Source organism: Vanacampus margaritifer, chromosome 9 (genome assembly GCF_051991255.1).
Source record: "Vanacampus margaritifer isolate UIUO_Vmar chromosome 9, RoL_Vmar_1.0, whole genome shotgun sequence".
Classification (NCBI taxonomy): Eukaryota; Metazoa; Chordata; class Actinopteri; order Syngnathiformes; family Syngnathidae; genus Vanacampus; species Vanacampus margaritifer.
The window spans coordinates 23,870,201-23,882,840 of NC_135440.1; the positions used below are offsets into that span (position 1 = coordinate 23,870,201).

The 12,640-nt window shown below is 42.2% G+C and overlaps 1 protein-coding gene and 1 long non-coding RNA gene across 4 annotated transcripts in view; one reads left to right on the forward strand and one right to left on the reverse strand.

The window, feature by feature from the left end:
• The window catches only part of LOC144057854 (uncharacterized), a 79,071-nt gene that overhangs the window by 18,242 nt on the left and 48,189 nt on the right, over nucleotides 1-12,640 (forward strand). The window lies entirely within an intron of this gene.
• The window catches only part of iglon5 (IgLON family member 5), a 141,956-nt gene that overhangs the window by 7,894 nt on the left and 121,422 nt on the right, over nucleotides 1-12,640 (reverse strand). Inside the window, exons 3-6 of the mRNA XM_077575809.1 lie at nucleotides 12,311-12,543; nucleotides 9,443-9,562; nucleotides 1,242-1,373; nucleotides 1,033-1,153 (exon numbers count right to left, since the gene is read on the reverse strand). Coding sequence (XP_077431935.1) covers nucleotides 1,033-1,153; nucleotides 1,242-1,373; nucleotides 9,443-9,562; nucleotides 12,311-12,543 — 606 coding nt within the window. The remainder of the gene's footprint in view (nucleotides 1-1,032; nucleotides 1,154-1,241; nucleotides 1,374-9,442; nucleotides 9,563-12,310; nucleotides 12,544-12,640) is intronic.

A 12,640-nucleotide genomic window follows, 5' to 3' on the forward strand; every position in this document is an offset into this window, starting at 1 on the left:
TTGTCATCATTAGTGTGCGAGTGCTCGCATTACGCTCCAAAGAGCCTTTTTGAGAGGCCCACTCGCACCTTTTACCTTTTTGACTTTCTGCCCTTTGTAGAGGACAATTTCTGCTAAATCATGTATGGCATAAACAACGATTGCTTTTTTTGAGTGCATTTCTTCATTTTTTTTCTGAAGAGAGAAATGCAATGAAAAATAGATATTTTCAATAAGGGTATCACAATGTTGAGTTAATTTAAAGTTCTTAACACCTCAATTTTTTTTAATGTGCGATTAATGGCCGCCGCTTACTTGGAAAGCCTGTAGTGGGGGAATTCCAGTCGCAACGCAGCAGACACGTCCATGTCAAAATTTAGCACTATAAAATTTTACAATAATGCATATACGATATTTGTGGAGACTGAGGTCAAGATGTATTTTACAATTTTGAAAATGTGCAGAATTTCACAAGTTACTTCATGTTAAAGATTAGATAGCTCTTATTTAATATGAAAAGAAAAATGCACTGAGCTGTCACCAACGTCTTACAAATGCAATTATGCCATCTAGTGGCAAAAAAATGACCAACACAAATCAACATCACACTCATTTTTTTACAGTACAGTACATTTAATTTTAACTCAATTTTATGAATTATTATGAAATGACTGTATCAATGACTAAAAGATGCAGCCATATTTCTTTTTGTTTAACATTTTTCTTTAACAAGAATATGAAAACTTGATTGTACATTTAGAACAGATATAATATTTGCGATTAATCGTGAGTTAATATTGAAGTCATGCGGTTAATTACGATTAAAAATTTTCCCCCCCTAATTTTCAAATTTTGTTAAGGGGAAATTCAATAACATCCACAATTTTTGAGTTTTTTATTTATAAGGGGAAATTTAATGAAGAAGAAGAATATTTTTTTAATTTTTTAAGTTTAGTTTAGCTTGAATAAATCCTGGTGAGGATAAGCGGCACAGAAAATGAATGGATGTAAAAAAAAAAATTTGCATTAGCATTAGCAATGAAGCATCCTCACCTGTGCTCGTCCCGGTACCACTCGAAGGAGGCGGGGGGCACGGCCATGGCTTCACATCGCAGGATGGCCGTCTTCCCCATGGTGGCGGGCATGTTCTTCATGTCGGTGATGGTGGGCGGGTCTTGCGGGTCGAATACAAAAAAAAAGAGCTTAGAGTCACTTGATTGGATGACGACTGTCCAATAAGGGGAGGGGGGGTGCGCACTCACAGTTGACGGTGACTTTGACCTTGTGCTGATCGGGCGGGGCCACGCCGTTGTGGGTGATACATTCGTAATCCTCGGCCTGCTGCCGCTTGATCTCCGTGATGTCCAGGAATTCGCCCTCGCTCACCAGACCATCTAGTGGCCACATGCGGAACACACATGCAAAATGCATTTTGCCACTGCTGTCAATATGATTCCTGTAAAAGCACATTTTACCGTCCATGACAAGAATTTTCATTGGCCATCACGTCCCGCCCTCAAAACTCCCCCCCCCCCCCTATTAGAGAAAGGCAGCGTACAGAACGTGACGTTCCTACATCATCTCTGACAAGGAAATCCCGCTTCTGAATTGTCGCCGTCAATCAGCGAAAACACACAAGCGGCCTCCACGCTTCCGCACACACAAATCCACGCTAAACGCCGCCATTATTCACGACAGAGATTATCACGCCGCCTCTAATTGAAGATTAGAAGCGCAGGATTATTAGCGCGGGTGCCGAGTCGGAGACGACGATTCGGGGGACAGGCGGGAAGGGAAGGCGAGCCTTCTGGCGCTGCTTGATAGGCTCGGTGCGGTGCTGCTCACTGGTCGCATTAGTCACGTCGACGTGGCGCTTGTCTGTGACATCACTGGCGACAGAAGCGGGGGAAAGAAGGATTTGGGGCACACGTGCGGAGAAACTGCAGACGGGGAGAATACATAATGAGCTATACAAGAGGATGAAAGACATACAGATGATACATTATTTATGATATCGGGAAAGTATCCCACTTCTGACATCTTTTGTCTGATAAGGTGCTCTCAATCCAGATTTGAAGGACTTTTTTCTGTTAGCCTCGGTTGCTCTGACTCCTGCTCTGCCCCGTGGTGTTCCACAGGGCTCAATTTTGGGGCCCCTGCTGTTCATCTCACTTCTGACACCATTTGTCACTAAATTCTTTTTATTCTTTTTCTTTTTCTTGAGAGCTCAGTATTATTCAATCGGCAGCCTTCCCGAGTCAACATATCATCATCATCATCATCACTCTTTTTTTGTGCATGTGCTTGTGTTACTGTACATGCTACATTGTGAGGACCAAAATGCTAACAGAACCAACATAATGAGGACATTTTTGTGAAGTGAGGACATTTTGGCCTGTCAAAACAGCTGAAGACCTCTTTTTGAGGGTTAAGACTTGGTTTTAAAGTTTAGGTTTTAATTGTATTTTTGGTTGGGGTTAGGAAAAGGGTTAAGGTTAAGCAATCAGTTGTGATGATTAAGGTTACGGTAAGAGGCTAGAAAATGCATTATGTTGATGGATGTCCTCTTAATGATACAAGTGCAAGTATGTGTGTGTGTGTGTGTGTGTGTGTGTGTGTGTGTGTGTGTGTGTGTGTGTGTTCTTTAATTCACCTGAAACCCTTCACCTTAATTGGATACTTCAGAGTTCCACCAAAGTCGTGAAGTTGTCAGGAGACCAGAGGAAGGATCAAAGGAAAGATGAAGCAAAGCAAAATCCAACACCAACTAGGCATCACCCTCCACCCACACTTACAAATCCAGAATCTTAAACAAACAAACAAACCGATACATCTGAATTCCAACAGGATTAATGAGACATCAAGAGACCAGAGGAAGGATTAAAGGAAGGAAGGATAGATGAAGCCGAGTAAGATCCACAAACGCCAACCTCCACATTTGTCACTGAATTCTAATCTAAAGAAATAAAATAACAGATATGGACTAGGGTCTATAGTGGGTTGAACCAAATAATCCAATGATTCCTTCAGATGGATCTGAACACAGCTGGCCTTGTGTCTATATATCCCACTTCTAACATCATTTGTCTTGTGAATCTTAAGAAGGCGTATATTATATATAATATACCCACATTTGAAACCGAAGGTTGAAAAACAATCCTACGCTGCGGACTCCCTGGCGGTTAAACATGCCACTTCTGACATGTGTCACAGATTTCTAAGCACCAGTATAAACCCTTAACCCCGATTTGAACCTGCACCTACTGGGCTGCAACAAAAAGTCTCCCAAGAATAGCGTGAGAGGAGGGGAGGTGAAGCCGTTGGAGCTGCAAAGGGGGCGACAAGTAATGATGATGATATCTGACTGTAGCCAGCAGGCAGCCACGGGTACAATGCGGTATAAAAATACAACTCCATCAAGCACTTAGGAGCTTTGGAAGGAGCTTGACTTCTGGCCACCTGGAGAGGAGGCGGCGGGGATGAAAGTGAGAGGAGGTTTTCCGGGGTTCAGCACTACAGAGTGTTTTCCAGCACTTTGAGCCACAGAAGATCACTTGAGCTCTCGGCACCTCTTGTCTTTCGCGTTCCAAAAGCAAAAGTACTGTAGTCGATTGTCATTGAAAGTGATGTCGATTTTAGTAGGAAGACTAAAAAGAAAAAAATGACATTTATGCTTCAGGGTCTAACTGTCTCCATCATAAAAGCCTTCTGAACCCGAACCCTGAGCCATAAGCCCTAAAACGAACCCTTTCCTTAAAACGGAAGTCAACCTCCCAAAAATTCTCGACTATCACAGCTGACCTGTCTTCTGAAGCCGAGCTGTGATTGGTCGTTGCCTGAGCCCTGAGCAACTGTGATGTCATCTTCAGTCGACAGCAAGTGGCAAAATGGCCGCCCCCTGAGACGGATAAAAACGGCTGGATTTTGCTTCATAACTCATATTCCGCAAATGTAATATTAATCAGAATGTCAGATTGACTTTAACCTTAATCTACACCCAAACCCTTTAACTTGATTTTACCTTAAAAGCGGAACCCTAACCACAACCCCGAATCCTAAGGCTAATTAGAGAGAATCCAAATCTAGGTTGTATATTCAGAAAAAAAACATCGACTCAGGTCTACAAATGATCACCCCGTCTCAAGAGGGTAAACAAAACAAAAATCCGACTTTGGACCTCCAGGCTCCGGGATGGTTGGGCATTTTTCTATCCGAAGACGAGGCCTCAAAATCGGACACAGGAGTCCAAAGAAGACCCTCCCTAGCTGGAGCTCCATGAATCAGAATCTCAGAATTGTAAAATCGTGGAAGTTGGAATTTTAGAACCTCTGGAATCTGTGGAACAGGGGTTTGTAAACTTGATGGCCGTAGAATCCTTATTCACCATCCATCCCTGAATCCCGAACAAAAACTCTTGCCATAACCTCAACACTCAACACTAGCTTAACCCAGGGCCGGGCAATTCATTTCCCAAAAGGGACCATGTGAGAAACTGGAACAAGACCACGTCAACATGTTAACCTCAATATTGCTCCATTTATTTTGTGTGGTGCTAAAACCACTTTGCACCATTTAGATCATTTTAGCAGCTCCCTTAACTTTGTCCTTTATTTGTCCTTTCACCTTTTGAACTTTTTGCATCATGCTAAACCATTTGCACTATTACAGCATTTTACTAGCTATGATTTTATTTTATTTTTTTGTAGCGAAGAATATCTGCTCCATCATGGTCCCCTCAGTGAGGATTGGAGTGAAATCAACAGGGTGGGAGGGTTACTTTTAAAATGTAATTCATTACAGTTACAAGTTACATGTTAAAAAATGTAGCTAGTTAGTTAGTAACGTTATCCAAGTACCATAATATCAAAGTAATGTAACTGGATTACTTTTGGAATACTCCAATATTGAGTATGCTCATGGAGACAAAATAAAAATAAATATCACCACAATATATATTCTTTACATTATGCCCCTGCTATTTGCGGGTAACAGGGACCCGGGCAGCCTACAAATAGCAGGAGGATTTGTTTGGAAGGTGTAACTCACATTATGGTTGTAGGCTAGCGGGCTAGCTAGCAAGAAGCTACAGCGTGTAGCATGCCACTGGACTCAAACTTTCGCTCTGAGTAAGTTCCAGTGAATACCGGTCGCCATTTCCTCCTCCCGTCCGTGAAGCTTTTTCAAACTGCCGGCGTGTGGAGGACACGACTAGTCAGTTCGTTCGTTCCCACCTCCCCGACATGTAGCAACGGTCCCACTTGCGCGGGCGCTCTCTCTCGCTCTGTCCCTCTCTCTCGCCCTCTTTCGCACTCTCATCGTAGAAATTGTAATCCCTCAAAGTAATCCCCATTTTTAATAAATGTACCTGGAATCTGATTACATGTTTTTTTCCTGTAACTGTAATGTAATACAGTTACATTTTTTTGTAATCTGATTACGTAAGGGCAAGCCTGGAAGTCAAGTGAAACGAGAGAGCTGTAAATGGATCTTATGTATATGTGCAGCTCGCCAACCGACGAAATAATGACTTTTAGAAAACCGCGGTTGTTTGTTTACATTCAAATGAGGAACATCATTTCAGCATGGCCGTCTTTTAATATGAAAGACAAACAGCTCCACTTTGAAAACGCTCTTCAATGACAAAGTGTAGCTTAAACGTTTGAAGTAGGCCTTTTTGTGGAGGACGTTGATGGACTCGCCTGCTCATCTTCCTCACGAGGACACTTGACTACTTTCTGCTCAAGCGCACGCATTTTTCAAAAAAAAAAAACGCCTTTGTTTTTTTGTCTCCGCTGGCGGGGGCCGCCAATCTCCTTCTCGCAAAGCGCTCACCGGCTATCAGCGACGCACATTCGTTCTTGTGCCTGTTTCAAGTGACGCCGTGTCAAGTGATAAGCCAACAGAGAAGAAGAGACCTCCACTATGCGGGTCAGGGACGCCATAGATGGGATCTTTGTGTCTGATGACCACCGCCAACGTCAGACCGGCGTGACTATATTAGCGGTTAGCTTGGCAGCCTGTCAAATTACTTACAATATGTATTTTTTCACGAACAAAAGGCAGGACTTTTTTTTTTAGACTGTAGTCCTCCTTTTAAGCAAATAAAACCTTCCGACAAAAGGCGTTTTTTAAAATGACTTTTATATCACAAGGAAATTGTACGATTACAACTTTATCTTGACAAAATATATAAATATTGTACTTATTAGAAATGTTCGATACCACTTTTATTCAGACTGATACCAGTACGAGTATTCACTGTTTGAGTACGCACTAGTTTTTTTTTATGTTAGAGCACACAGAAGGCTTTGATGCAGCCTCTGAACTGAAGAGAACGCTTAAAGCAATAGCTGTTATTACAAAAACGGCCAGCAGGTGGCAGCAGAGTATAAGAGATCAACCAAGGCCATGTTGCAGAAAAAGCTATTTTCCGCAGTGTTTTAAGCAGATTTGTGAATAATGCTGAAACTTGGCTATATTCTAATGCTAATTGCTGCAAAACAGAAACGGATAGAAATACTTTTTTTATCCTGATGAAATCTTTTTTTGGTAGGTTCCATGTTTTCATATAGAAGGCTGGAACGGATTAATGGCATTTCCATTCATTTCAATGGGAAAAGATGATTTGATGCAAAATCAATCAAATCCAAAGCGAAGGGGGTTGCTTCAGTGAAAATGGCTGTATTTTTAATTTGTATGACTTTTAGGGGTACAGATGGTAGTTATTGGATTACGAAGAGCTTTTCAGTAATTTCCCTCCATGGTCCTTGGACCCCAAAAGTTTGTGAACCCCCGACGCACACAACAGAAGTGACTCCCAACACACCCGGCATGTTGTTTTTCAATGAAGCCACTGAATAATAGCAAGTGATGTCTGCTAGTTTCTTGCTGTCTCTGCGGGCTTGTCCAGCCTTCTTTCCCCTTCACTGGCCCCTCAAGTCATCGGCAATTGATGCTTGCTTGCAGACGCCGAATAGCAATGCGGTCGCTATCTCCAGAGAGCTGACGGGTTGCGGGGGGGGGTCGGATGCTTGAAGGGTTGGGGGTGTGAGAAGGCGTGGGAGATGGCGAGGGGGCGGCGAAGGGGGTGGGGGTGGGGGGTAGATTATAGCTGACAGAGGAGAAACGCTGTCGGCCTGCGAGCGAGGACAAATGTTCGCCGCTTGTAATGTATGTGCGAGTGTGTGGAAGTGTCGGCGTGTGTGCAAGACTGCAAAGATCCTCTCAGTGTAGCAAATGGACAGAATCCATGTGTAAATATAGTTTTTATTTCACATTTTGTTCCAGTAAAATAAATGGGAAAAAAACTGTTGGTTCTTTGTTTAACAAACAAAAATACATGAATAAAAAAAAAAATTAAGGATTTTTTTTTCTTCCGGAGACTCTCCACGCTTCGCTTTTTAGCTAGGGGTAAAAATGAAATTGAAAATACAGCTAAATATTATTGTAAACCACAATACATAAAATCGATACTCTGTATTGGTAAGACAGTGTTGCCTTTAGATACGAGTAACTTGACTCACAAGTTTTGAGATATAAGTTTGGCCATTTGCTTTGAATTGTGAGCTCAAACTTGATATGAGAATCATACAGTGGTAGGGAAGGCACATCACTTTACAATTGCTGCGCTTTGTCGCCGCTAATAGTGAAAAAGCTGTTTAACGCCACACCTAGTTACTGTCAAACAAAACATAAAACAGAGAATCACGCATGCATTTATAACAACCGCATAACTTTCTCTTAAAGTCCGCGAGCTTAATGCTAACAGTAAGTAGCATCTATGTCACAGTGCTTTAACCCTTTAAGCAACAAACTAAAAACAAACAAACCCAGAAACGTGCTATTTGTGTCGTTTTCGGATGTGGATGCACAGATCACACTAATCTAATATTTATGAACTTAAAACTAAAAACGTCAACATTTTATGAATTGATGGAGTTTAAACGCCTTAAAATAATCTACAAAGCCCATCATGAAATTGTACTAATTAACATGCAAATCAAATTCCGGATTACAAATTAAGAGGAACAGATATTTTTTCCAAACCTAAATACAGAAAAAAAAAACTGTTATGTATTTCAACCAAAGGTGTCCATTTGTGGAACAATCTGAATTATAAAACTAAATCATCTCAGTCTATTTGCATTTTAAAAAATGTATAAAAGCACAATTATTGGAAAAATATATATAGCACAAGGTCACGCCGTTGAAGGCTGTAACGGATTAATGGCATTTCCATTCATTTCAATGGGAAAAGATGATTTGATTTATGAGTGTGGTTACGGAACAAATTAATTTGTATCTCAAGGCACAACTTTACCACAAGATTCTTAATAAAACAAATTGCTTGAAGCAAGTGAAATGTTCTGCCACCAAAAAATGCTTACTAAGAAGGCATAAAAAGCACAAGCACATTTTGGTTTGACAGTTTTAATCTTAGATTCGAATTTTGCAGTGAATTTGCAGCATTCCAAAGGAATTAAGTGCTGACATTAGCAGCGGACATCATGGGGAGGAAATCTGTGTGCAAGCAGCAGAGGACAGTAGGTTGCGCATCCTTTGCCCTAAGAGTCTAATTACACGGAGTTCAGTGGTCGTACACACTGACCTATTTACTGCGGCTTGTCCCAGTGATCTACAGTGCGCTTGCTGCTCCCGCTGCATCTCACCCGCTGCCGGTGCCGAATCCAAAGCAGGCTGCGCTCGCAAGTTTTTTTTTTTGCCTCGGCTCTGGAGGCCAACCGCTAATTATCCCACTTGATAAAACGTTGGACAAGTTAAAGAAAATAATCCTCGGCAGATCGGAAGAGCTTCTCGTGGACTCGCACGCACGCAACAATGGAGGAATGACGGCATTTGATTTTGAAACAAAATTGAAGGAAATGAAGGACGTTTGCGTATTTTTTACTCATTAAAATAAACATTACATTATTTTTCTTTTCCTTTTTAAGGAAGGCTGGAACGGATTAATGGCATTTCCATTCATTTTAATGGGAAAAGATGATTTGATTTATGAAATGCAAAGTCAATCAAATCAAGAGCGAAGGGGGCTGCTTCAGTGAAAATGAACGAAACAAAATTGAAGGGAATGAAGGATGTTTACGTTTTGCTGGCTGCCATTCAGCGTATAGTAGTATATGTAGAAATAGCCTCCCGTGAAGTTCCAAAAGTGGCGGCTAGCGTCATTTGGCAGCACCACGCCGCTTGACGTGGGACCCCCGATGAAGACAGATGCCGATGATTACGGGTGGCGCGGCGGGGATAATCACGCGTAATGAGCGGTTATTTGGGACAAAACACCAGGACGCCAGCAAAACACAGCAGAGTGGATTTGAAAGACGGAAGAGGCCAGACAATGCAGCTGGCTTTAAGGATGACAACACGGGATGAAGGGCGGAACGCTGATTGAGGCTTGATGCCGGAATTGCGGTAAAAAAGAAAAGAGAAAAAAAAGGGTACATACATTTCTGGTCCTTCCAGGTGACGGTGGGCTCGGGCCGGCCCACGGCCAGACAGAAGAGGTTGACGTTCTCGCCTTCGTTCACAGACACGTCTGTGGAGATGTTGACGATTCTGGCTGGCACTGAGAAAACAGAAATACTGATACGTATATACGTATATACAGTATATATATATATATATATATATATATATATATATATATATATATATATATATATATATATATATATATATATATATAGCTTTTAAAATCAAGGTCATTCTGTTCTCAAATCCAATTTGGTGATGATCGTGTGAATTCTCTCTGAGTATTTCGTTCAGGCAGAAACTAAAATGAGAATCGAAAAAACGGTTCCCATGATAATAATTTGATTCTTCCTAGGAATCAAAATGGACATCAATTACGTCACATCAAGAATCGGAATTACTAGATTCTTATCAATTCCCAAAGCCACAATAGTGACCCAATTTGGAGAAAATAGTAACTTAAATAGTGAATCCTCAAACTGCCACCAATCTACAAAATACAAAAGTACCAATTTTTATGTGTCCTGCCATGCCGCATTTCGCGTCAATAAAACAAACTAAGACCGCATGCTAATATTTTCTAACTCAAGGAAAGTCATTTTTCCTCGTAGAATTGATCAAGAGTGTCAATTTCCTCTTGATCCAGCGGCCGGGCAACAACAAACCCGATTAACCGGCACGGAGCGTGCAACACTCTGCCTCATACTTAAATTGATAACGAGACGGCCCTTGAATTTAAATGGGCCATTATCATTGTTTTTAATGAGCTTGGCTCCGCCATGGCTCTCATTTCACTTGCCGGGTAGCCGACGGCATCGGCGGCGAAGCGGCACAATAAACAAACAATCGCAGCGCTCAGCAATACAAACATATAAATATAAACATATATATGCGCATGTATGTCGTGTGCGTTTGGTAGTCTATGCCAAGATTTGGACCCTCCAGACGTGATTGTTTGCTTGCTTGGCTGCATTTGGCAAAAAGCACTTCAGTCAGCATCTCTTTGCCACCTGTCAGCCATAAACGCATCCTGTTCTTTTAGGGCGATTATGATAAAAAAAAAAAAAAGTTGTTAGTATAAGAATTCTGAAAGGAGAACAGATGTACATTTTTTTTTAGCTAGGTTAGCTTAGCTTAGCTGAGAGTGAATATCAAATCAGTAAAATGCTAATACATTATTATAAATTATTTATTTTTGCGAAACTGCTCCGTCCCTGCCCTGATCCGACCTCCAAATTCAGAACCAGAACAAGAGCAATCTGTAATAAGCTGACAATATTTGAAGCAGCCATTACTCCAGGGTCATAATTAATCATCAATATGATACAGAGCGGAATGCGGAGCCCGTTGCGGCTCTAGTTACGAAACATCAATCCTTTTTGGTCTATAAAGGATATACAGTAGACACTTGGAGGAGCCGGGTTCGAATGTCAGCTGGCTTTTGTTTTCCCACCGCTAATCAGCGATCGCTGTGCCTTCTGCCACACTTTTCTCGCATTTTTTGCCAGCAGATGCACTCGAGCCTCCGCGCGCCGTTCCGCTCGCGTCGAATCTGTCTGACTTCCCAAATCAAGACAAACAAGTCGACAGATTCTGCGGCAGGGAAGTGAGAAAGCGCTCTCGGCCGTCCCACTTTTGTCACCAGCCACCTGCGCTTTCGGCTTCTATTTACCTTTTGCAGGTGAGCCGCAATGAAGCCGCGACTCATTCATACGTACGACTTAGCTCGCGTGCTAAATTGTCGCGCGGGCTTGTTAGTTGTGATTTAACAGGAAAAGGCACATTGAAGCGCCCATAAAACCTACTGATTGCTTCCGCGGTGTCAAGCGTCAATCGCAGCCAACAAACGGAACGCGTAATTAAGTCATTTGGCAGATGTGGCGGTTGCGAGCAGAAGGCACGGCGAAGGATGACCTTGATGGCGGGAGATCATATTTTCGTGCTTGATGGGGAATTGGCGACCTTGTCACTTGTCATAAAGCACCATTTCTGTTTGACATGCAAATTCATCACCGCTTTTTGATTTGTGTTTGTGTATTCCAAAAATAGGACTTCAAACCAATAAGGGTTATTATAAAGCAACATTGAATTAGGAATAAGTCATGCTAGCAATGTAGCTAACATCAGCTTGTTTACAGTGCTAATGCTAGCTTAGGATATGTGTTCTCTGTGACTATCACGACTACCCACGTTAATAATCGTGCCTTTGTTCTGGTACAAACGTTCCAAAAATTGCCCAAATGCCAGAAAAACTGAAAATAGCGACCCATCAAACTGCTGTCGAGATCCATTTACACCTTATGATTAAAAGTCACAACTTCCACAATTAAGCATTGGTCATGTGTCTAATATACCCGGTTCAAATTTGGTGGTGATCAGACAGAGGTGGCAAATCCAGGTCCTGTCAACAGCCAGTATTGCTTTAGCCCCAGGTGGCTCCCTAACTATCTCCCCGGGTGCTCGGTTACCTGCTAAGGGAGCTAGCTAGCTAGCAAAAAGGGCTTTCTGGACCTGGGTTTGCCACCTCTGTGATCAGGTGATAACGATGAAAAGTTTGCTGAGATACCAAAAAAAAAAAAAGGCACCTTCATTTTATTTTGTATTTTTATTTTTTTTGTATGTGTATATGCATGCGTGCGTGTGAGTGTGCATTCATTAGTTCACCTAAAACCTATTAAAAAAATCCCATACCGTTCACCTAAAGTCAGGAGACCCGAGGAAGGACCAAAGAAAACAAAGGAAAGTGAAGGCACCTTCAAATACAAAATGGCTGACTCCCTGTATGTTTCACAACATAGATTCCATTTCAATTTTTTCCCCAAATGTCCCAACAAATTCTGACCTTGCACGATGAGGTAGACGTGGGCAATGCGCGGCTTGTTGTTTGCCTGGAAGGTGCACGTGTAGGGCCCCTCGTCGCTCACTTGCACCTTGTCGATGTGGACCAAGAAGTCGCTGTTGTTGCTATTGACCAGCGTGACGCGCTTGTCCAGCGACCACTTGTCGGTGCCCGTGAATAGAATGTTGGAGCGGTTCAGCCAGGCCTTGTGCGTCACCTCCTCGTCGATCCGACACCTGCGAGGATAAATGACAAGAGCATTTGAAATGGGCAGATCTAGGCGGCGCTCTATCTGTAGCCATTTTCACCTTTAAACTTTCAGGTATTCTTATT